General features: G+C 42.3%; 1 protein-coding gene across 1 annotated transcript in view; it reads right to left on the bottom strand.

Annotated features, from left to right (window-relative positions):
• GRIN3A (glutamate ionotropic receptor NMDA type subunit 3A) overlaps positions 1-21,816 on the bottom strand; it is a 68,269-nt gene that overhangs the window by 11,987 nt on the left and 34,466 nt on the right. The window contains exons 4-6 of the mRNA XM_071456486.1: positions 8,713-8,858; positions 6,806-6,921; positions 4,536-4,687 (exon numbers count right to left, since the gene is read on the bottom strand). Of these exons, the coding sequence (XP_071312587.1) occupies positions 4,536-4,687; positions 6,806-6,921; positions 8,713-8,858 (414 nt within the window). The remainder of the gene's footprint in view (positions 1-4,535; positions 4,688-6,805; positions 6,922-8,712; positions 8,859-21,816) is intronic.

The following is a 21,816-nucleotide window of genomic DNA, read 5'->3' as shown; positions in this document are numbered from 1 at the left end:
ACCCCTCTGGGGAACATTCTGCTCACTTTCCACCCTCTTTGTAAAAATCTTCTCTCTGCAGTATATTCTGAGCTTGGATGGAGCTAATGGGATGGAAAGCCAAGTCCCAAGAGCCTGGCTCCCTCTGAAGAGGCACCAGTGAGAATAACAGTAGGGTGGAGGAAGAGCTGAGTGTACTCTATGCAAAAATAAAAACAAATTACATTGATCATGCCCAGATATGATGTGCAAATATAACTCTGTCAATTCCTCATCCTTCCTGCACCATGTTTCACCCTTAGTAGGGAACAACACAGAATTTGGCCACAAAGGCATTCCTTTGAAACAAAAACATGACAATTTTAAACCAAGAGTACTCAGGCAATATTGCTAGAGGCTAGCACTCACCAAGAACAGCCACTGCCAGCCACATTACCTGCAGTGGAGAGGGTAAAGTGCAATTCATGGCAGTGTTCTTTCCAAGCCTGAGTTAGCTGCATGCCCCATAATGACCCAGTGGGTGCTGATCAGGGCCAGATACCTTGGGTAAGTGGTTTTGCTGGAGAGGTTGATACAAAACAGCAGAGTCAAGCACTTCTGACCTCTGCAATATCAGAAAGTAAACCATCTTTATTGGTTTCCCAGTTTGAAGATCTGCAAGGTTTTTACTGCAAACCTTCCAGCCCCAGACTGAATAATTTCTTTCCAGGACAACTTTGTTTTGAAATGCAGTTTACAATAAGCAAAGTGCTCATCCACTGCCAGATAGAGAGAGATGGAAAGAGCTAGCATTGAGTTCTGCCACAGGAAATATAATTTCCCAGTGTAAGATTACTAAAAAATGGTGAGTAGGAAGACGGATCTCAAAACAAATCTATAGAAAAATAACTTCAGTGGGCAGGAGTGGCAGGTGGATACGAATCAGGCACAGCTAAAGAGGTAATGACCAAAATGGATGATGGATATCCCACCAATTTAAAGGCTATACTGATCAGTATTTCACCTACATATATTCCCATTTTGGCATCATTACTCTTGGTCAACAGGTGCAGCATGTCACAGATCAAATTTATCAAATCGGCATAGAAGAATACAAAGCCTTACTCTTGCTGTCAAAAGGCAATTGCTGGGTCTCACTTTGCTATATAATCCATGTGAATGACTACCCACTGAGAAGTTGAGACTTTTTTAAAAAATGAACCATCTGCTTTTGTGTTGAACATTGTCTGCTCTTCAGTGAATCTGTAGAATACTACTGTGACTGAGAGCAGGGAGTAAAGTTACAGAGATTTTTGGGCTGTACAGGAGTAAATGACACAAACCAACATAAAAGTAAGTCCAAGACTAATTCCCATGCTTCTTTCTGTTACAGTGGGGAACCTGTACTTTGGAGAGTGTTTGCTGCTTGGCTGTTAAGTTTGGTAATTTTCTCCCAACTAAGAAATCACACATTCTAAAATCTGCAAGTTCTTGGCCAAAAGGAATGGATGAAGAAGAGGGGATTCATGTGGGAGATACATTAAAAGTGAGGCACCTCAGGAAAATGAAGATCTGGACTTAGCAGAGCTTACCCACAAATGGCACAGACTTGCCAGTGGTATTCTGCTTCTGCTTCCTTTCTGATTGCATAAGGGTCTTTCAGTGACTTTTTAGATTCACAAAATCCTAGAACAGTGTGGTTTTGAAGAGACCTTACAGACCATCTTGTTTCAACCCCCTGCCCTGGGCAGGGATACCAACCACCAGATCAGGTTCCTCCAAGCCCTGTCCCACCTAGTCTTGGACACTTTCAGGGGTGGGGTATCCACAGCTTCTCTAGGCAACTTATGTCAGGGCCTCACCACCTAAATGTTTCAATTCTTCCTTTTATCTCCTCTCAACCTAACTCTTTCAGTCTAAACCCTTATCTTGTTACTCCATCCCTTGTCCAAGTCCCTCTTCAGCTCTCTTGGATCCCAGTTAGGCACTGGAAGGGGCTCTAAGGTCTCCCTGGAGCCTTCTCTTCTCCAGGTGAGCACCCCCAGCTCTCCCAGCCTGTGTCCAGAGCAGAGGCCCTCTGATCACCTTTGTGGTCTCCTCTGGATTTCCTCCAACAGTGCCACGTTCTTCTTATGCTAAGGATCCTGGAGCTGGATGCAGCTCTGTAGGTGGGGTCTCACCAGAGTGAGCAGAGGTGCACAATCACCTCCCTCGACCTCCTGCCACTCTTTTAGTGATGCAGCCCAGGACATCTTTGGCTTTCTAGGCTGCCAGACTACATTGCCAGGACATCCTGAGCTTCTAATGCACCAAGGTCCCAAGTCCTTCTCCCCAGGGCTGCTTTCAATCCATTCTGTATATGTGTCCTGCCTGTATCTGTGCTTGGCATTGCCCCAACCCAGGTGCAGGACCTTGCACTTGGCCTTGTTGGATTCCATGAACTGAGTCCTTCAGTCCAACTTGTTGGACTTTAGTTTCTGAACAAAAAACTCAGTTGTACATGTTGAATTAATGCAACTGAAGATGGAATAAGTACTATGGTCAGACAACCAGCCTGGGAGTAGCTATACCTGCCCTTCATTCTTCACAGGTACGTTATACTAAAAGACTTAATTATGTTAAAGCACAACATGTCCTCCATCTGTCACACCATGCTTAAGGCCTCCCATAAATCCTGTGGTTCAAACCTATTCAATAGTGAAAAAAAAAAAAAAACCAAAGGAATTCCATGGGACTATTCAAAGGGCAAAATCTGAATTTTATTTTCAGACTGGAGCAGATTTTTGCCCCACCTCCTCTCCCTTTGTTGGTAGGCCTTGAGGAATCTTGTGTTGATCATGCACCTCTCTTGGTAAAATTTTGAACAAGGACCCCCATATATGTACATCTATTTACAATTTTTATAGGCAGGTATTACTCAGGTTCTAATACTTCTGCAGCCCAGTGTATCATCTCATGCCCCTCCCAGGGGATCTAAGCACCTCAGTACACAGACTTCAGAAGGAACTACATGTTCGGAGAGTAAACCAGTACTAAATAAAATTGTACTTTTCACTGGAATTTATTCTATGACTAAGAATAGAGAGCATGCAGCCCCAGATGAATGCTGTAGGGTAAGACATGATCAGAGGAAGCTCCTTTTGTCACATCACTAGGGATTTATTAGGAAGGTAAGTTTTCTCTGCTGTAAGAGTTTTGAGTTTTAAGCAACATTGAGGTAATTTATAGCATTACCACCTTGTAATTTCCTGAGATTTAATTCAAAAGACTTGTTAAAAAGTAGAGGAACAAGAAGTCATTGAAGGAACTGCTATTTTAAAAAGACAATTTCCTTTTTAGATGATAGTACAATCTTCAGATAAGCTAAATCAGAAAGAGAAGTGAATACATACTTTTATTTAAGTTTGCTTTCTTGTGTTGAATTAATCACATAAAAAAGAAAGAAAAAATGAGTAAGTTGGATAAAAATAAATTGAATTTTCTTCTATGAATGTCTGATGTTAAAATATAATTTATTTCCTATTGACACAACTGTAATGAAAAAGTAAAGAATGTAGTAAGACCTGCAGAAACACCCCAACAAATTATATATTAAAAATGCCAAATAAAGATTTGCTTTGTCGTATCTCAAAAAAATGCTAATTTTGTAGGGATTTAGTCAGCTGCGAGAGGTTTGCAGCTGACCATTGAAAAGTGGGAGTCAGAGTCCAGGAAACTGAGGTTCTCTTTGATAGGAGAATGCTGCCACTTCCTCAGGGAACACCGTGTGTGTGTTTGGCATTTGGCTGAACAGTCTGAGAAGGAGACAGCAGAGTTCTAACTGTTTTGTACCTGTGAGAACACATAACCTATCCCTCCTGGAAGACCTTCAGCTAAAAGAGTATGCTATAAGCTTCACACATTGGTGGTGCTTTTGATTCTTCAATACTTTATCTTATTTTTTCACTTGACAGTCTAGGGAACTTGATGAAAAACTGCTATTCTGGTAAGAGTTATCTTTTCCTCATAAATAATGGTGTAACTCCTCTGATGTGGTACTTGGATGAAGTACCACATGAAGATTTACTTCCATTTCTCATAGATGTACATGGAAGTGAGACCTACTTCCCCTCTCTTCTTGGCATGGTGTCTTAGCAGACCATTTCTAGCCTGAAATCCTATCTTTGGTACAGGTAGCTGCCACCCATGTTTGGAAGTGGTCAGGGTGTATTAAAAAATTCAGGATGTCCTGAGCTCCCCCTCTCTCTGTGGATAGTGATACGCACACAGTTGACTGGAATCAGAATCAGACAGGTTTCCTATGAAATATACCAGATCATGATTTTTACTGCCCTCCTCATGCCCTGCTTGTGTCCAGAGGAGCTCCCTGGTGCCTCACTCAGCAGCACAGTCCCACTGATGCGCTCCTCCTGTTTTGCCCTGACTGCTGCCTGGGTCATCAGCTCTTGCCTTTGAAGTCTCCTCCTTCCCTTCAGCTGCCACCCACCCCTGCCATGTGGGTATGCCATTAGGAATGAGGGGAAATAATTGTCAGCTTGCACAAAGCCTCACTTAGGTGACCCGACTTCATTGCTTACCTCCGTGACGGCGAAGCTTCGTTTTCCACAGGGAACAACCTTGTACCACTTGTCGTGCAGAACATCCATGAAGCCGTGGGATTTGTACTGGCTGATCAGGTCAGAGATGTTTGAGGTGAGTGGAGAGTTGGGGGGAAGACCAATGCCATATCCTAGAAGGGAGAACAGTGCAATCATCTCTCTCTTTCTTGTTTGGTTTTTGCTGACGTATGTTCATTTCAGCATGGAAGAGCGAGCTGGCACTCTCAGCCAGCCAGCCAGCTCAAACCTGGCTTACTGTGGTCTGAGAATGCTGAGACAAGACCTTTTTTGGTGCAAAATAAAGTCACCCAATATAAACAGAATAAGCAAATTCAACATTATTATGGCCACATAAGAAATATGTAAAACTGGAGATTCAAAAACTTAAAATGGAGACAATGGATTAATAAATATTTTCTCTAGAAACACAGACCTTTTCATGCCCTTGTCATGGATTCTTTCAGCAATGCAAAAGGGCCTCAATGTTACATAAATCATTCTGTGATCCCCTTGCATTGTTAGAGCAGTGGATGTGACTGTGGTGTCAGATGTGACATTTTCTTTCTAGGCATTTTCTGATGAGGAGCTGTATGCACATAAATATATACAGGAGCCATCTTCATTGCTATCACACAGCAATTTAAAGCCCAGGGGCTATGCTTTCAGTTTGTGCACTTCTGCTGTGGCACTGACAGGAATTTTCAGATACTAATAAATGCAGTTTTTAGCCACTGTGCTATCTTTCACCATGTTAAAGTGCGGGTAAAGGACTTAGTGTAAGTGAAAATTAATTCAGTAACTCTGAATGTGGTACTTTTACCAGAATCTGGGGTTTGATTTAAGAAATTCTAAACAAATACAATTGATCCCTCGAAGACATGCAGTTGCATGCCAATTGCCTGCAGAGATTAATTTCTAGTCCACTGTGGATTTTTGTTTTTCAGTTCAGAATTCAGAACTTCAGATTGTCTCCTTAAAGAAACCCACAACAACACAGGAAGAAAGAAAAAGCCCTCACCAACAGACTGAATTTTCCAGGACAGTGGCTCACTTTTTAATGAGTGATGAGGTGATATCTGTTCCTACAATGCTTCTCCCTTGCTGCTGAGTTTTTTACATTGTGCCTGTAATTCTACCTGAATAAACTTGCTCCCATCAAAGGATTTATTTCAGAGTTAGCACAGCTAGAACTTATAAATATCACATTTTCAGCATACATTTTTGTAACTGGGTGAAATGAAGGAAGTCCACTCATCCAAAATCATACAGTTCAGTGTCTATTTGTTTGTTTCTTTTTCTACATTGAAATCTAATCTATTTGATTTGAATTTGTGGAAACTTCTGGTTTTATTTCAGCAGAGCTGACCTTTCTGAAAGGGATTTATCGGGTTTCTGAAGGAGGTTGTTTTACATTGTGATGGGAGCAGCTGGAGCTATTGCCCTTGGAGGGGAGGAAAGTGGAAGCACCAGTCCTTTGCACTGTCCATCTATCACAAAAGTGGTTTCTAATGTCTGCTGCTCATGTGCTCATCCATGCTGGAAGCAGCTTCACTCCAACCTGGCTTCCAGGCTGCCTTCTGAGCTGTCCTTGCTAATTTCTCAAGGCTGCAGGAGGCCAAGCACCAGGGCAGGCTCCCTTCTCAATTAACTATAGATTCAGTGGGAATCTTGAGCTCACCTTTAAATGAGAACAGTATTTGCCTGTTTCAGATAAGAGTGAAACTGCAGAACCACATTGTGAACATGTTAGAACTGGGTTTTGAACAAATGTCAACAAAGAGAACTGGCAGAAAAGAAGCCTCATTTCAGGGTCCTCTTTATTTCATGGTGAGCAGGGAAATGGACTCTGCCTCCTAATGTCTGGAGACACACTGCCTGAGCACTTGGAATAATTTCTGTATAGAGCATGGCAACAGATCATAGAATCAGAGCATGGTTTGGGTTGGAAGGGACCTTAAAGAACATCTCATTCCAATGCCTGCCATGGGGGATCTTCCACTAGGCCAAGTTGCTCAAAGATCCACCCAACCTGGCCTGGAAACAGGTGGTAAAAGTGATATGAGATCTCAAAAAAAAAACACCAGAAGAAAAGGCTGGAGCTTTTGTTCTGCTCAATCACTGAGGATTTTGCCATAATCCTCAAGGGGTCCTCAGTTTCACCTCCATATTTTCACTGAGAACACCACAGCACAACAAAGCAAATTCAGGACATGAGGAACAGAGCGGTGTGTTATAAAACAGGTTATTACCTTCAATGGCAAAGGGTTTTCCCACAGTTAGGAGCTTGCAGTCAGCATCTATTGACACTTCATAATCTAAGAGTGCTTTATCCATGATGAAGGCATCAAGTTTTTCTGGATCATGCCTGTATTCAACACCAAAATCAGAAACACAATCACTTCACTGTCTAAGTGACACTGAACATTTGTCTATGCAGTTTTCTGGAAAATTACTGCATGAAAACAGTGACTGCTATTTGCACATCTGCACTTAAATTGAAAACTGATTTGTATTTTGAAGGACAGAATTGTGCATGAAATGCAAACTTTGTGCATTAAAAGCAGTCAGTGTGTTTAGGACTTATTTTGCTCCCACAAAATACTATTGTTCTGAAAGACAAAAATCACTACAAAATGTTGGACTTTGACTCAATTGAAAGTGGCACAAGGCTTTAGTGGAGAAGATCAAAAATTGCTAAAGTACTGTTGCTATCTTGGTTTCTTTGTGATGTTAAACTTGGGGGATATTATAGCAAAAATCCAGAGTGATAACTTATTCAAAGGTATTTCTCCTCCTTTCTCCTTGAATATGAAGTAAATTATTTCCTTCATCCAAGGAAGGAAATCTATCTTTTCTTTGTGTTGTCTTTATGAACACAATGACTGAATTTCACTAAAATAATAATATCTGAACAGCACATTTGGATAAAAATAACAGAGCAGCTGCAATGCCTGATCTCATCTGACCCCAGAACTGCACCCTCCCTTCCTGTCCCCTTAAAAGTCTGGGTGTTCTCCTGATGTGATTACTTCATTGATCTCAATCCATTTACTCCACTTGGACCCAAAGAAGTGCCATGGGTCTTGATTATCAACAGGATGGATCTGGGGAAAAATATATGAACAGGAAACAACAAGAAAAAGCTTCTGGTGAAAAGTTCTCAGGCCATCTGCCAGGCAACTTTTAAGATAAAATGAGTGAATGATTTCAGGCTTATTACCACGTCCCATGTTTCCTGGAAGAGTTGTGTGATGCCCCAGACTGTTAAGCACAAATGTCTCTGAGGCACACTGACACCATGATTCCTTAAGCCAACAAGACTTTGATTACTTTTTACCGGTCTAGTGCTTCTTTTATTTGTTTTAATGATAAATTAAGGTTCCTCTCTGAGAACCTCCTTTCCTCCCATTGCACTGAGGAACTTCATTGGCAGCTTTTGCTTGGACTGGATGTCTTTTTCTGAATGTTTCTCACTGCCTGATGAAGGACTCCCAAGCTCAGGAACTAGCCAGGAGTTTATACACTGCCCTGGCCTGATGGCATCCCCACACCCAGGTGGGCATTCCTCCACATCACCATTCAAGGTGATGGTCTACACTGCGTTTTTCCTCAGTTCTCTTTGTATACAAAAACAAAGGCTACAAGAAGCAGCTGGGATACACTTTCGTCTTTTAAAGCAGAGCACAGATCATCAATACTTTGCTTCATGCCAGACAAAGCAGTATCATGGCACAAGCAATACTACAGAGTACTACCAACAGAAGCAAAGCTGATGATTTTTACCCTCGATGGACAAATGCAGAAATAAGAACAAGACCTGCCATACAGGTTGACTAAAGAGGTGGTGAGGGTTTTAATACCATAAATGGGTATTAATCCGTTGAAGTCCCATGTTTTGTGGGACCCTCAGCACTGAGAAGGAGAGGATCAGTGGGACATGGCATCTACAGAGTGGTGATATTTTCTACATCTGTCTCTCTGTCACTGTCTCTCTTGCTCCCTCTCTCTCTCGCAACATTTACTGTTAAATAAAATCCCTACTATTGACTTTGGCCTCATTTTCCCCTTAATCCGAGCATGTCCCTTTACAATTTTAATAACCAGATCATAACAAGCGGCCAGGGGGGCAGGTGTGGTGCTGTTTGCAGGGTCTCACTTCAGGTAGGCCACGCCGTCGGTGGTGGCAGGGACGTTGTAGCGCCGCATGTACTCGTGCATCTCGGGGAAGCTCTGCCTCACGTAGTCCTCCGCGCTGCTCTCCCGCACCGTGCCGAACCGGAACCCTTGGGATGGGTGGTGGAGCTGAGGAGAGCACAGGAGAGGGTTAGCAGAGCCATTTTCCTCCCATCACACCTGGTGTCTTGGCCCTAGTGTGCCGACAGCTCCTCAGAAATCTTCGGCGCTCATGGGCCTGCCCCTCTGGGTGTTTTCCTGCAGGCAGCTTCCCACCCCCCAGGAAAAGCCTGGAAAGACTTACCAGGTGGCTAAATAGCCTGTCTGTCCAGACTCAGGGTTTCTTCAAATACTGAAAATAATCCCCATGAAACACCCTGAATACCCACGTGTAGGTGTTTATTGGGATTGTCTCTAGAACAGACAATGTTTCAGGAACTGTTATGAAAAGCCTCTGGGCTGGCTACAATCCACCTTCTGGGCTCTGGGTACCCACCAAAGGACACACAGCCTAGATTTGTTTTGTCAGAATGTTTTACTTTGTCCTTAGGGGTGAAATTTAGCCTTCTGCAGAAGGGTAGAACCCCCAGTTCATTTCTAGAAGTCTACACACCATATCACAGTTTTGGCTGCCATTGCTCACAGACAAACTGAGGACTGAAAGGTCACCAAAAAGTCTCCCCTGGCAGTGAGGAGGGAGAATTCCCCTTTGCACGGCCCAGGCTGCAACCATTGGTATACACACACAGTCTTTTTGCCGTTCTGTGCCCTTCTCTGAACCGACTCCACAGTCTGCAGCCACAAGGAGCCCAGTTCAGGTTTCACAGATCCCTCTTTCTGAAGTTTCTGTTTGCCTTTGGGGCATTTAGTGACTGCTGGGGGAAGTCTCAAGCTGCCATGGAGAAGTCAGGCAGCATCTTCCACTACGCCAAGCTCTTCCTTAAGCTGGCCAAGAGCTGCCAAGCCACACTAATTAAAAAGCCTTCAACAATCCACCAGCCTCTAACAGGCCAAGCTTTCAGAGCACAGGAAGCCAAACAGAGCTAAGGCTGAAGCAGTCATGCTGTATTTGCTTCCCAGGAAGCTCATGGACATCACAGCAGCTTGCAAAGATGATCTCACCACAGCCATGCTCTGCTTGGCAAAGACCAAGCAAGAAGCAGTCTGCCAGTCCATCTGGCCTCTGCATTATCATCTAAGCAGAACAGAGTGCAGGGCAGCACAAAGCCATAAAAAGACCTTTCCCAGTCTTCTCTTCAATGACTCCATGGATAAAAGAGTGTCTGTAGTTTTTTAAAGAACAGCAGAGGTAGGATGCAAACTCACTGTCACCCAGTTTAGTCTGAAAAGGAACAGAAAAAGGTCTTTTGGATGGTGTTTCTGCTGTCATGGAAGCTATGAACATTCTGTATTTCTAGTAATTTTTACCTGAAATTGAAAATTAAAATGGGCAGGTGTTTACCACCTTGTGGTCTGCTGATCTGATTTCTGTGTTGCAACCCAGGAATGAGACCTGCCACTAATTCCAAGTCTGTGAGTATGGCAGAGAGTCCTGGTTTTTTTGGTGGGTTTGTTTTTGTTTTTTTGTTGGGTTTTTTTTTAATGTTTCCTGGTGTGGATGGCTGTGGGACAAGCAATGCAGGGTGTGCATCCATCTGGAGCTGGCCATAGTGCTGTGCCAGAAGGACTGTGGGCACAGAGGGAAATGTTCTTGCCTGGGAGTGTGGGAGCAGCATTCAGGTGCCAGAAGACATAAATAGCAGGAGCTGGGCTGTGACAATACATCACGGAGACTTCCAGCACAATGCTGCCAGCCCCAGTCTTGAGACACTGAAGATGACCCCCTTAAAGAAGGAACTTGGAGTGAGGTTCATGCACTCTCTGTCCCAAGCAGATAATCTCCACAGTCAGGACTATTTTTTTTAGGTTTTATTTTTTGGCAGTTTCAGTGAAGAGACTGAACACCTCATTAAGACCCAACACTGAACCACACTGGCATTTTCCAAGTCAACTTAGGTGCTTGTTGTGAAGTTAGTGGCCCACCTAGTGTTGCCAACTGCAGTGCAACATCTGATCGGCAGATAAAGTCTTCACTGGAACACATCTCTCACTCAGACTGTCACCAATGCCTGCATTTGGCTAAACTTTTACACCTGAATGAGAAAGGCTGGTTCAAAACCAGTAAACTACACCTCCATGCAATTTTCTATCCTAAACCCTTTACTGAGGACTGCCCACGCTTTGCTTTGTGTTGGGCACGCTGTCAATTTTCACCCCAAACGATGACAACACCAGAATGTTCATTAGATCAGAAGTCCATCTGGCTTAATATTTTGTCTCCAGCAACACCGTATGCCTGGTGGGAAGTCTTGAGAAGTCTGTACAAGGGAATTGTTCAGCCATCCCTTGTATCCAGTGCTCTACCTGCTTCTGGTAATCTCTGCTTTTTCTTAAGAATCATTATGTGTCTGCAGCTTTGTATTTGATCAAATCCTTTTATGAAGGATAAATGCTAACACTTGTTTTAACCCTCTATGTCTTTCAAGGACTTCTCTGTTCTTCTTATTGCTGCTCACCCACAGGAGGAAAAGGTTTGCTTGCAGCTCTGTGGATTGACAGTGCAAAATGCTGCCAAAAGCACTTCACTGAGGATTTGCTAAGAGTGCTAAGGGTTACTTGCTTCAACAGAAGATAAAAACTTCAGGATGGAAACAAGACTCATCACTTGTCATTGCTGCTTTCTTACCTTCTGTAGTCCTCACCTGGGAAGATTATGTGACAAGATGGAAACCACAAATATCTGTGTCCTGACAGGATAGGTAAATACCATAGTCTTGCCCTGAATATTGCCTTATTAGTTGTCTCTTTTTTCTGATCTTTTCTGTTTCTCATGCTCTCTATCTTTTGTCTTATGTTTTGAAAGCCCTATACTGAAAGAGTCTTTCTGTTTTCTATAAACCAACAAGGGAACGTTAATGCCTAGGGCTTCAGAGAAATCATAAAGTCTGAAAAATCAGCATTTGAAGAATCAAGAATGGATTCTATGTATTTTTTTAAACTTGTAATTCAGGGGAGGCAGTTACTTACATTTATACCAGTAATTGAAAATATAAAGACCAGCTTACTCGAAGAAATAGCTGTTGAAATCAGAGTAATTTCTGCTATGTGGATTCTCTATTTCTGTGTATATACTGTATTTTTCAATTCAGCATTCAGTGTCAGAGGTGAATAACCACCACAAAGCAGGTAAAGAGCACTAGGAAATGCTGACCCTTTTGTATCCAGAGCGCCTGGAGGTTTGCTGGTGACTCAAGCACAATTAAAAATAAATCAATGCAATGATCCATCTGCAGACATGAGTTTTCTTGGCATTTGGCTTAGATAGCCTTACAAAGTCCCTCCAAATTCGGACATCTGTGCTGTAAGAAATGGAAAGAACAAGGTTTGTTCAGACCTGGACAAGGCTCTGAGGTAACAGTGGATTTTATGCACCCTCTGTCCCAAGAAAATCATCACCACAATTGTCCTGGCTTGACAATTCATTGAACAAGATATGAGGATTGTCATGGGTATGGATTTTGCAAAATAGCAGTATGTAAAATAAGGTTATTTAAATTTCTTTGATGATCAGATCATTGAATCACAGAATCATTAAGGCTTAAAAGACCCTAAAGATCAGACCCCAACCACTAAGCCAACACTGCTGAGCCCATCTCTAAAATACACCCCCAAGAGCCACATCTACAGGTCTTTTAAACTCTACAGATCATGACTTCACCATTTCCCTGAGCAGCCTGTTCCAATGCCTGACAACCCTTTTGGTGAAGAAATTTTCCCTGGATCTCTCTTCTGAAGATCCATTTGCATTTATCAAGCAACCAGCCCTTTGAGTGTATCTGGCAAGGCCACTGCAGCCAACTGCAGCTGGCTGTGAGCCTCAGCAGGGAAACACCAACAGCCTGGGCAGTCCAACAGCAAGGGTAAGAATATGTCAATTGAGTAGCTATGATAAAAGCTATTAACTGCTAATGTATTTTAATATTTTATTTGTTAGAAGCTAAAAGGGGTTAAAAACTTATTTAGTGCTGCTGGTTAGTGGCTCTCCAAAAAAGGGGTGACAGCTCCAGCAGCCAACAGTATAGTTTTTGCATCTCAAGTACTGGAGATCATGGATTTCCTATCAGTGAACTGTTTTATACCGAAGCAATGGTGTATACCATGAGGGGCCATTCTTTAGGTGCACCCCAAATTTTAGAACCAGCTCCACACTTTACTGTAAGGGAGCTGTTGCACATGAAGTTGTGATGAGGCACGTGGTGATATCCCATTTGGACCTGGTTTAGTGTTTGGGGCAGACTCAAGAGATGAGTGAGACATGGAGCCAGAGGGGCCTGAGCACTTGAGCACTGAGTGCTTGGATTTTACAGGTTCAGGGCTGTGGAATGCCAAGACCATATGATCTTGCTGTACAGGACAGGGACAGATGGCTCAGGAGCATGTTCCATCTTCTGTGAAGGCAGCAATCTTGAGAGGAAGGACTAGGACATGCTGCTGGGAAGTAGAGGATGCAGATGCAGGAGAAAGGCTAAAGAGCTGTTATTTCTGGAACTGGTGTCCCTGTGAACACTGCTGTCCCTGTGACATTTCTCAGGACAATATCTACTGTAGGACACATGGATTGTGCCCAGCATTTCCAAGAACGAGTCTCACTGCTGAAGAAAATATATCATGGGTAAGGAAACAAACAAGAGGCACTGTGTAAGAAAACAAAGGGAAATGTGAATGCTGCCAAGCACTGAGGAGGTGAAATGGCTGTTGGGTCCCTTGAGACAGGGAGGCCATGAGGTGTTTAAGAAAACACCAGAGCTTTACAGCACATTCAACTTCTCTGACAGTGCCAGGACAAGCTTTGGGACTTCCCAGAGTTTTCTGTGCCTTGCATAACACGGTGCTCCCAGACAAATGATGTTTGTGCCTCTTGTTGCTGAAAGCAAACACTGCAGTTACCAGTTCCTTCAGCTTAGCCCCTTACTTCCAGACATCCTTGGTTTCTGTTTGCTGTTGTTAAAACATCTGCTGAGTGGGAAGTGGAGAACTTGTGTTTTTTGGGAAGATGTTGAGACGAATTGGGCATCTGCATACATCTATGGCTTGGGGTGCCAATTATGCATGAAAACACCAACATGATAAACATCAATGTGATGAAACCACAGCAGCAGAAACAGGAAAACACGATCCTGAATGACAGCGGTTTTGCATAACTTGGCACATTCTATTTTATGTAATGCATTGCCATTGCACTCAATGCTGTCAGCTGGAGAGAACACCTAGATGCCAACTTGAAAGGAAACAGGCCCAGAAATCTCCAGTGCAGGCTGGGATTTAAAACTGAAAATGCAGCAGTTAACCTTGGGACACTCAAGGCTGTGGGACTGTGGGGTTTTGAGGTCTTTCTAGCAGGTTCTGGCTTTTGTATGATGTTTCAGTGCTGCAAAACCAAATTATTTACCTCAAGCACTTTTCCCCCCTTGATGCCCTGGTTTAGTTTAGTATCATTTTGAGGTTGACATCCCATTCAGTTGTTATTTATTTTTGCAGTAAGAGTCCAGATACAGAAAATTATGGTCTCAGGTCCACAAAGTAGGCAGTAGAATATTGCCTGATGATCCCATGGAGTTTGAACTTGCTGGGACCTGCGAGGAGACAAGGAACATCTACACAGAGCAGCTATTGGGAAGGGAAATTGTGTCTATTTTCTACAAGCAATGGTGTAACTGAAATCTAGAAAATTGGTTGATGGGGGGCAGCAGCTGCCTCACTGAGTCTGGCTGAGAAGAGTTCTGTGAAATGGGACTGGAGGAAAAATGCTTTGGGAACTCCATTTCTAATCACGATCTCAACTCACGAGAAGCATTTCATCATTCATTCTGTTGGCCTCTTCAGTGCCCAAATTCAACTCCATGAACTATTTTTTTTTGCTGGAAATGAGAAAAAGGCAACCCAGTATGTAGCTGAGGGCAGTGCCAGTGACCACTTACTTCAGTGACAGAGCTAATGTTTAGCTTTTACCACTACCCATAAATGTGCTTTTTAATTTAAATAGGGTATAGAAATGAGAAACATGGCTGAAAGTGCTTTCCTAACTTTTATAATAACTTCTGAGGAAAAACTATGGTGTAAAAAGTTTTAGTAGCTTGCTTCCACAACAGTGCTGGTTACCTGTTATAACACCAAGTGCAGTGTTTAATGGGCACTTTGTTATCAGCAGAATTGCCAGCATGATCTCTGCCAGACAACTACTCCAGAATCTTAAAAATCTGCTCAGTTTCAGCTCCTAATCACTAGAGAAAGATAGCATTAGTTAAAGGACTGATGTGGTTTTAGAAATCTGCTGTTTTACAACAATTTTCTGTCTCTCACACATAAAGCAATCGTATTTTACTTCACCTTATGTAACCCACACATTTAGGTGATTTCCCAGCCACCAATAGATTTCCCATAGCCCAATAAGAAAATATAAGCAATTGGAAGTGATACGCAAAATTTCAGGGGAAAGTGAACAAAACAAATGAAATAATAGTAATAAAAAAAAATCCCAACCACAAACCAATATAAAACTATTCATGGGCTTTCCCTTCTTATCTGCAGGAGTTTTTGAAAACTAACTAGTGAAACTAACTAGTGAATATTTATGGGGTGCAGAGGGAGATGAAAGAAAATTATTCACAGTGAAGCACATGAATTTCAGATTTTAGCAGATGAAAATTCACAGCTCAACTTCTGGAAGTGGAGGTTTTGATCAGGAACTGTCCTACGTGTTCAGGCTTCGGAAACCGGGAGGTTCCCAGGCCCTCCAGGAGAGGGTGTTTGCAGAATACATTTGAATCAACACTTTCGCTTCTCTGCTGCGAATAGTGTTGGTGGAGCTGATTCTTTCCTTGTCAGGATAATGACAGATTTCCTTAAAATTCTGTCACTTTGAATCCAGCTCAGAGAGGTCATTAGTTCCCATAAAACCTGACAGCTGCACTGAAGTCAATGAGCAGCTTCAATCTGGATGTAAGTACAGAGTCCACTGCTGACAGTTTATTCTCTTCACTGCAACAAGGGAATATGTGAAAGGAAACTGTGACTTAGGTCTCTGCTCAAAAATGTGAATCTTTGTGTTCATGGTCCCTGTGTGAGCACTGATAATTAAATATAGGTCTGCTCTGCTCCTTTGTGTGTTGGAAAAGCTGTTCAGCTCAGGGATGAGACAGGACTAGGTCTGTGGTTAATTTCTGAGGGTTGCCCTGATGATTCAGGTGCTGGGCAGTGCAAAAAGCTCTGTAAGAAGAGCACTCTGGAGAATACGAACTTGCAGGTGTGTTTATCCCTTTTTCTTAATAGCATTCTAAGAGTTTTCTGGACAGAGCAATCTCAAAGCTGTGATTTATTCTGGGAGAGCTGAGGACTGTAAGGTAGAAAGTGTAAAATATTGTAAGAAAAATGGGTAGACTGAGGGAAAAGAAGGGATGTAATTCCCAAAATGCAGTAGACCACTGCTTCCAATTCCACTTCAGCAGAAAGCAGCTGTAAAGATGTTCCAGATGGAGTCACTTCATCCAGCATGTTCTCCTGCTTGCTCCCTGTAAAATGTGGCTAATGCACTGTCAGGCAGGTGAAATCCTTTTCAAATTACAATCAAGTGAAGAAGAGCTGTGTGGCTGAGAACATGTTCCAGCTACCAAAGAGATACCAAAGAAGATTTCTGGTTAGAGAATTCCTCTTGTCCTTCCATCCTGAGTCTCCAGCCTCAGGATGAAAAGCTATCACAGATTTCTACAAACATCTGAGGGCTGAAGGAAGAAATCTAATGTGGCAGCAACTTTAAGTAGGTAGTTTACCATCTTCAAAACCACTGTCTTTAAAATCCTTTTTCTTAAAAATTTCTTCTGCTCCACCTGTTGCCGGTTGAAGGTCAGTCCTCCCACCCCCTGGCCATGTGGCAACTGTCCCCTGGGTGCCAGGGCTGGAAACAGTCCTCTGCCTAAACCTGTAAGGCAGGAGTAACGCTCTGTGCTTTCCAGGAAAGGAACAAACAATGGGTTTGTGTTGTAAAGGGGTTGTCAGTAACCAGGATGAAGGGGTTTCCAATTGTAGGTGGTGGAACTGTCTACCTGCGCTGCCCTCATTTCTGCAACACACTATTTGCTATTTGCTTTGGATTCAAGAGCATCAAATGAAGGGAAATCAGAGGGAGTCCTGTGTTACAGACAGATCCAACATGGGAACAGAAAGGGATTTTTTTTCCCTTCTTGGAATCAGTGAGGAATGTGTTAAGCATGAAGTGTAAATGAAAAATTATGGTTGTATTTGGATACCCTGGCTTCTTGCAGAGTGAAATACAGACACTAGTATTTGACTTTACCTGGTGTTCAGTCAAAGCTTAATGCACGCAGTAAAAACCACTATTTCTTCCAGAGGACTTGGACTGTTGTCATCCCTGAAATCCAGTGGATCAGTGCAGGACTTCTGTCTCCAGGAGGGTGAGCCAGACTAGCACTCTGGTCTCTGTAGATCACCATGGCTGTGACTTTTGTGAACAGAAATAAACATTCTCCATGCTGCTAAGTCAGCTATGCAATGACCTTCCACCTGTCAGGTGATAGGATCAGCTTGTGCACCTTCACTGTTCTCTGCTACTTTTTGCCAATTACTTCAGTAACTTGTAATTCTCCACTTGCATTATTTCTTGCAAGGGTCTGAACCCCACCTATGATGCAGGTGCTATTTCTTGTGGTGGGCTCATTTTCCTTTTTTCAAAATATATTATGACATTTAGGTATTTAGGTATTTAGCTTGAGAATGAGAAACTGACCCCCACATAGATGTGAAAATGCTAAAACATATTAATTCCTTCTGGTGCTTGAAGAAAAACCTTCATGACCTGCACCACACGGAATGAAGACAGCTAAACCTCCTCTCTTCCACACCTACCCCTAAATTCTTTGTCTGAAACAATGAGGGGAGGTGAGGAGTGGCCAGGGCAGCCAGTGATAGTGAGGCAGTGTGTGTAGGTGAGGAACTCAAGCAGTAAGGGTTAATATGCAAAGATAACAAAAAGATAATTGTTGGCAAGAAGGCATAAAGAAAAGTGTTTCATCAGGAAAGGAAACTTGATTTGCAGAACACTGCAGGCATTGTCTGATAAAATGGGTATCAGAATGAAGCAGTTCTGAGCTGGACAGATTCTGAACCTCCAAAGCTGTAACTTTAACAAGAAATCTTTAATGAGGTGATGGGGAAGTTAAACAAGTCAAATGTTTACCACCATAAATTGCATGGGGAAGCTAAAGAAGTCAAGATTGCACCTCCATAAATTCCAGGTGCCTTTCATTCCTGTATGAGACAGCTTTGCAATTCTTTTTTCTGGCTGGAGCTTGATACTCAATTTTGCCTTTGTCTGAGAGTTTTTCACTTTCCTCTCTGTGACACTGAAAGTCTTTTTGAGTTCAAATCCTTCACTGACTCATTAATACTCAGAAAGGCACCATGTATTAATTATCAGGCTGTGATGCTGTGAATCATGACCTTCCTGTGCCCAGTAATTCCTGCACAGAAGCACATGCTCTGTAGTTTCTTCTTTTAGTTGTAAAAAGAGCCCTGTGGTCCTGTACAAATACTAAACCCCATGGCAGCAATAAGATTTTTTTAAATTCCACTGAGTTTGTAACTTGATTTTTTGCTATACAATTTAATGCATTTAATGCATATTTAAATAAATGCTACTTTATTATCTATTTAACACATAGCAGTTCAAGTAGTGCCCTTATAATGATTCATCTCAGGCTGCTGCAGTGAAAGACCACAGCAGTAATTTGCATTAGTGTAATTCCTACAAAAATTCCTTTTTCAGGAAGAAAATTTACCAATAAACACACAACAGTTCTGGCCTCACCTAAAAATTGCTGAACTCGATGGAAAAGATCATTAAAAGAAGGAGTATTTGAATCATGCCTCTAATTAGGGACAACATATAGAGTGGCTTGACCTTTCTTTTCCTTTGATTTGATGTTGCTAAAGCTCATCTGCAGTTGCTTACCAGTTTTGTTTCTGGACAGTTTTAATACAAATAACACAAAGTATTCATTATATATATGATATAATAAGGGCCATAAGGCCTCTAACTGAGATGCTCAGAAATCAGAAATGAGAGCTTGCACCCTCATATTTTATATATCTAGATACAAATATCTGGGTGGTTGCACATACTGAATTCCTGATTAACAAAACCTCAGAAATACCTTGCCTGGATCACTCAGAGTACTTAGTTTTGTAATAAAAATGTGGCCACCTCATAAGAGCAAGTCTTCAGGCACTGAACTGGGAGAAGATCAGAGATTTCTGGGGACTAATCCCAATGCACACCAAGGCTGTTTGAAGGACTTGCTGGGTGGACCTTGCCAGAGTGACTGTAGGTGTCTGCAGTGTATTTCTTGGGGCACTTTGCGTTTTTTTGTGAGTTTTGGAAACACCATCATTCATGGCAGAGAGAAGGAGGCACTTCCATGGAATGATTTAGGTGATCTTGTCCTGAAGCCAGCTCCTTAAGAGCAGCCTACCTGTACAAATATAACTGTAAAGGTATAGTAGACTGACCAATAATATCTTATCTTTTCTTTGTGGGCATGTAAAGTTAGGAGAGACAATTCAGTGAAATTGCTGGTGATGGGACATAAAGAAGTAGCCCTTTTTTTGTTAAATGAAGCTAAATACGTTCAATATTTTATGTCAAAATATAACGCAGAAAGGAACTTTGCCACTGCCAAGAGGTATTTTCGAAGGTAAAGTGATGCAGAGTAGTAAAAACATAACCAGAGTAAATGGCTACTTAAGTGTGTAGTAAAGATGGGAAAGAAAAGCTGTCAGATGTCACAAAAATCACAATGGGTGGATAGCGCCCAAAACCCTCACTAAATTGTTGAAAGAACAACACTTTTTGCAGAAAAGAAGGCCAGGTGTTGGACTACCTTATGCAAAATCTGCCCAGCTCCTCTCCCTTCTACTCCTGTTTGCTTCCATCGTAGCATGTTCGAAATATTTCTTCTGCACTATGGGCTTCCAGAATTCTTTTGCCTCAAATCACCTGAACTATCCAGCACACTCAGGACACCATGGTGCATCTCCACTATGTGTTCTTGCATGAAAAACCCAAAAGCCATGCAGGTCCCTTTGCCACTAAAAAACTCCACTCTCTGGGGGATCCTGCAGAATCACCTGCCATGAACTGCTCTGCAGAGTAAAATATCTTCTTTCTAGGACTTACACATGGCTGTACCAAAGAGTGAAATACATATAAATGAGCAACTTGGTGGAGGGTATCCCTCCCCATGGCAGCTGGGGGGAACCAGGTGGTTTTTAATGCCTCTTCCAGCACAAACCATTCTGTAATTCTGTGATCAGACCATCCCCAAGGCAGGCTCCTGGTCTGCATGCCTGGCAGAGGAATATCTGAACCTTGGAAAGAACTCAGCTCTGGCTGAGTATCTGGCTGCTGGGCACTCTGACAAAGAATAATGGTATAATATTTTTGTGCAAACTAAGAGGTGACATTAGAAGAAAAAGTGAGATGAGCCTGTGTGATTCAGATGAGAGAAGAGATAAGAGTAGAGGAAATTATACAAATACAATGCTTTTTCTCTATGTCCTCTGTCTATAGACAAGCTTTTAAACTTCTTTGCCACATACTGTAGAGAGTTTCTTAAGAGGGATTCAGGACATGGATGCATGCTCCATCTGGGCAGCCAGCACATTTATCCTGTAGCTATCCTGTCTCCTTGTCCTCAAACAGGAGGCTGATTGCATGCCAGTGGACACAAAAACTGTATTTGTCAGTTTCCACTGGCAAGAGATGATGTCTAAAACGTGTACAGTTAGAAAATAAGGGGGGAGGGGGCAGCTCTGGCCCCAAACCACCCATTTTCTTAGAAGAATTAGATTTTAAGGTGTCAGAACATTGCTTCAAGATCTCAACAACCTGGTGTACCTCCTAGGAAAGGGGGCAGCCACCTTTGATGGACACTGCAGGAATGTGGCTTTAGTGACCTGCCCTGGTTAAGACTCTTACACAGAAAATACATGGCAAGTTCCCCAAATTCAAGACACATTCCAGTAAATTAATTCTCATTCCTCACACTGCTTTCCTTCTGCTCTGGTTCCTGTCTCGCTGGCTGTTCCTCCTTTCAGCAGCTTGATGATATTTCTATATTCTCTTCTATATCATTAGTGCTTTTAAAGGTCCAACTGAGATAGCTCTAATTCTGTCCTTCCTGACTGTTCACAACCTTAGATGGGATTTGCCATTTATGGCTGACAGCCTGAAGAAATTACATGTCTTACATCACCTCGAGAAAGCTGCTTCTCTATTTTGGGCTTTGTTTCTTAAATAAATTTCAAAAGCACAGTACAAAGGACACATGCATACTGAAAGCAGCAGAAGGATGTTTAGAAGTATATTTAAATTAAAAATGTTATTTCTCTCTCCTGCTGCCTTCTTTTTGAAATGAGTCTCCACCACTAAAAAGAAAGAGGTAAATATATCTGGGAAGAAAAACCCAAGCATAACATCTTTTAGTCACATAAAATTGCTTTAAGTAACCAGCTAAAGTGGTGCCTGTAAATGTGTGACTGCTGTGGCCCAAATATTTCCTAAACCTAAGCTTTAACTCTTAGAGAGAACTTTGAATAGCCATAGCTCAGACTCTTGTGTGAACAAGGTTAAACCAGTGCACTTTCTATTACAACTACTCTTTCAGACTAAGACTTTGGAGGCAAATGCATGAATGACACACACAAAACTACTCTGCAGCTCATGCAATGGCAGGCAATCTTCTTTCCTAAAATCTGTGTAGTCTTATTCCTATGATGGGAGCTGGTAACTACTCAGAGGCTTAGATTTATTCCATAAAGCAGGGAAGTGCTTTTCTAGGAAAGGCTAGTAATCCCACTGAGGTAATGGAATCACTGAGGCTACTAACCAGGAGTCATCAGTGTTTCTGTTCTGGACTAAGATCTGTGTCTGCAGCACCTGACATGCTTCAATGTT

The sequence above is a fragment of the Agelaius tricolor genome, unplaced genomic scaffold, assembly GCF_023055355.1.
Source record: "Agelaius tricolor isolate 1412-34295 unplaced genomic scaffold, bAgeTri1.0.p SCAF_59, whole genome shotgun sequence".
Classification (NCBI taxonomy): domain Eukaryota; kingdom Metazoa; phylum Chordata; class Aves; order Passeriformes; family Icteridae; genus Agelaius; species Agelaius tricolor.
This window is presented reverse-complemented; position numbering and strand designations above follow the sequence as displayed.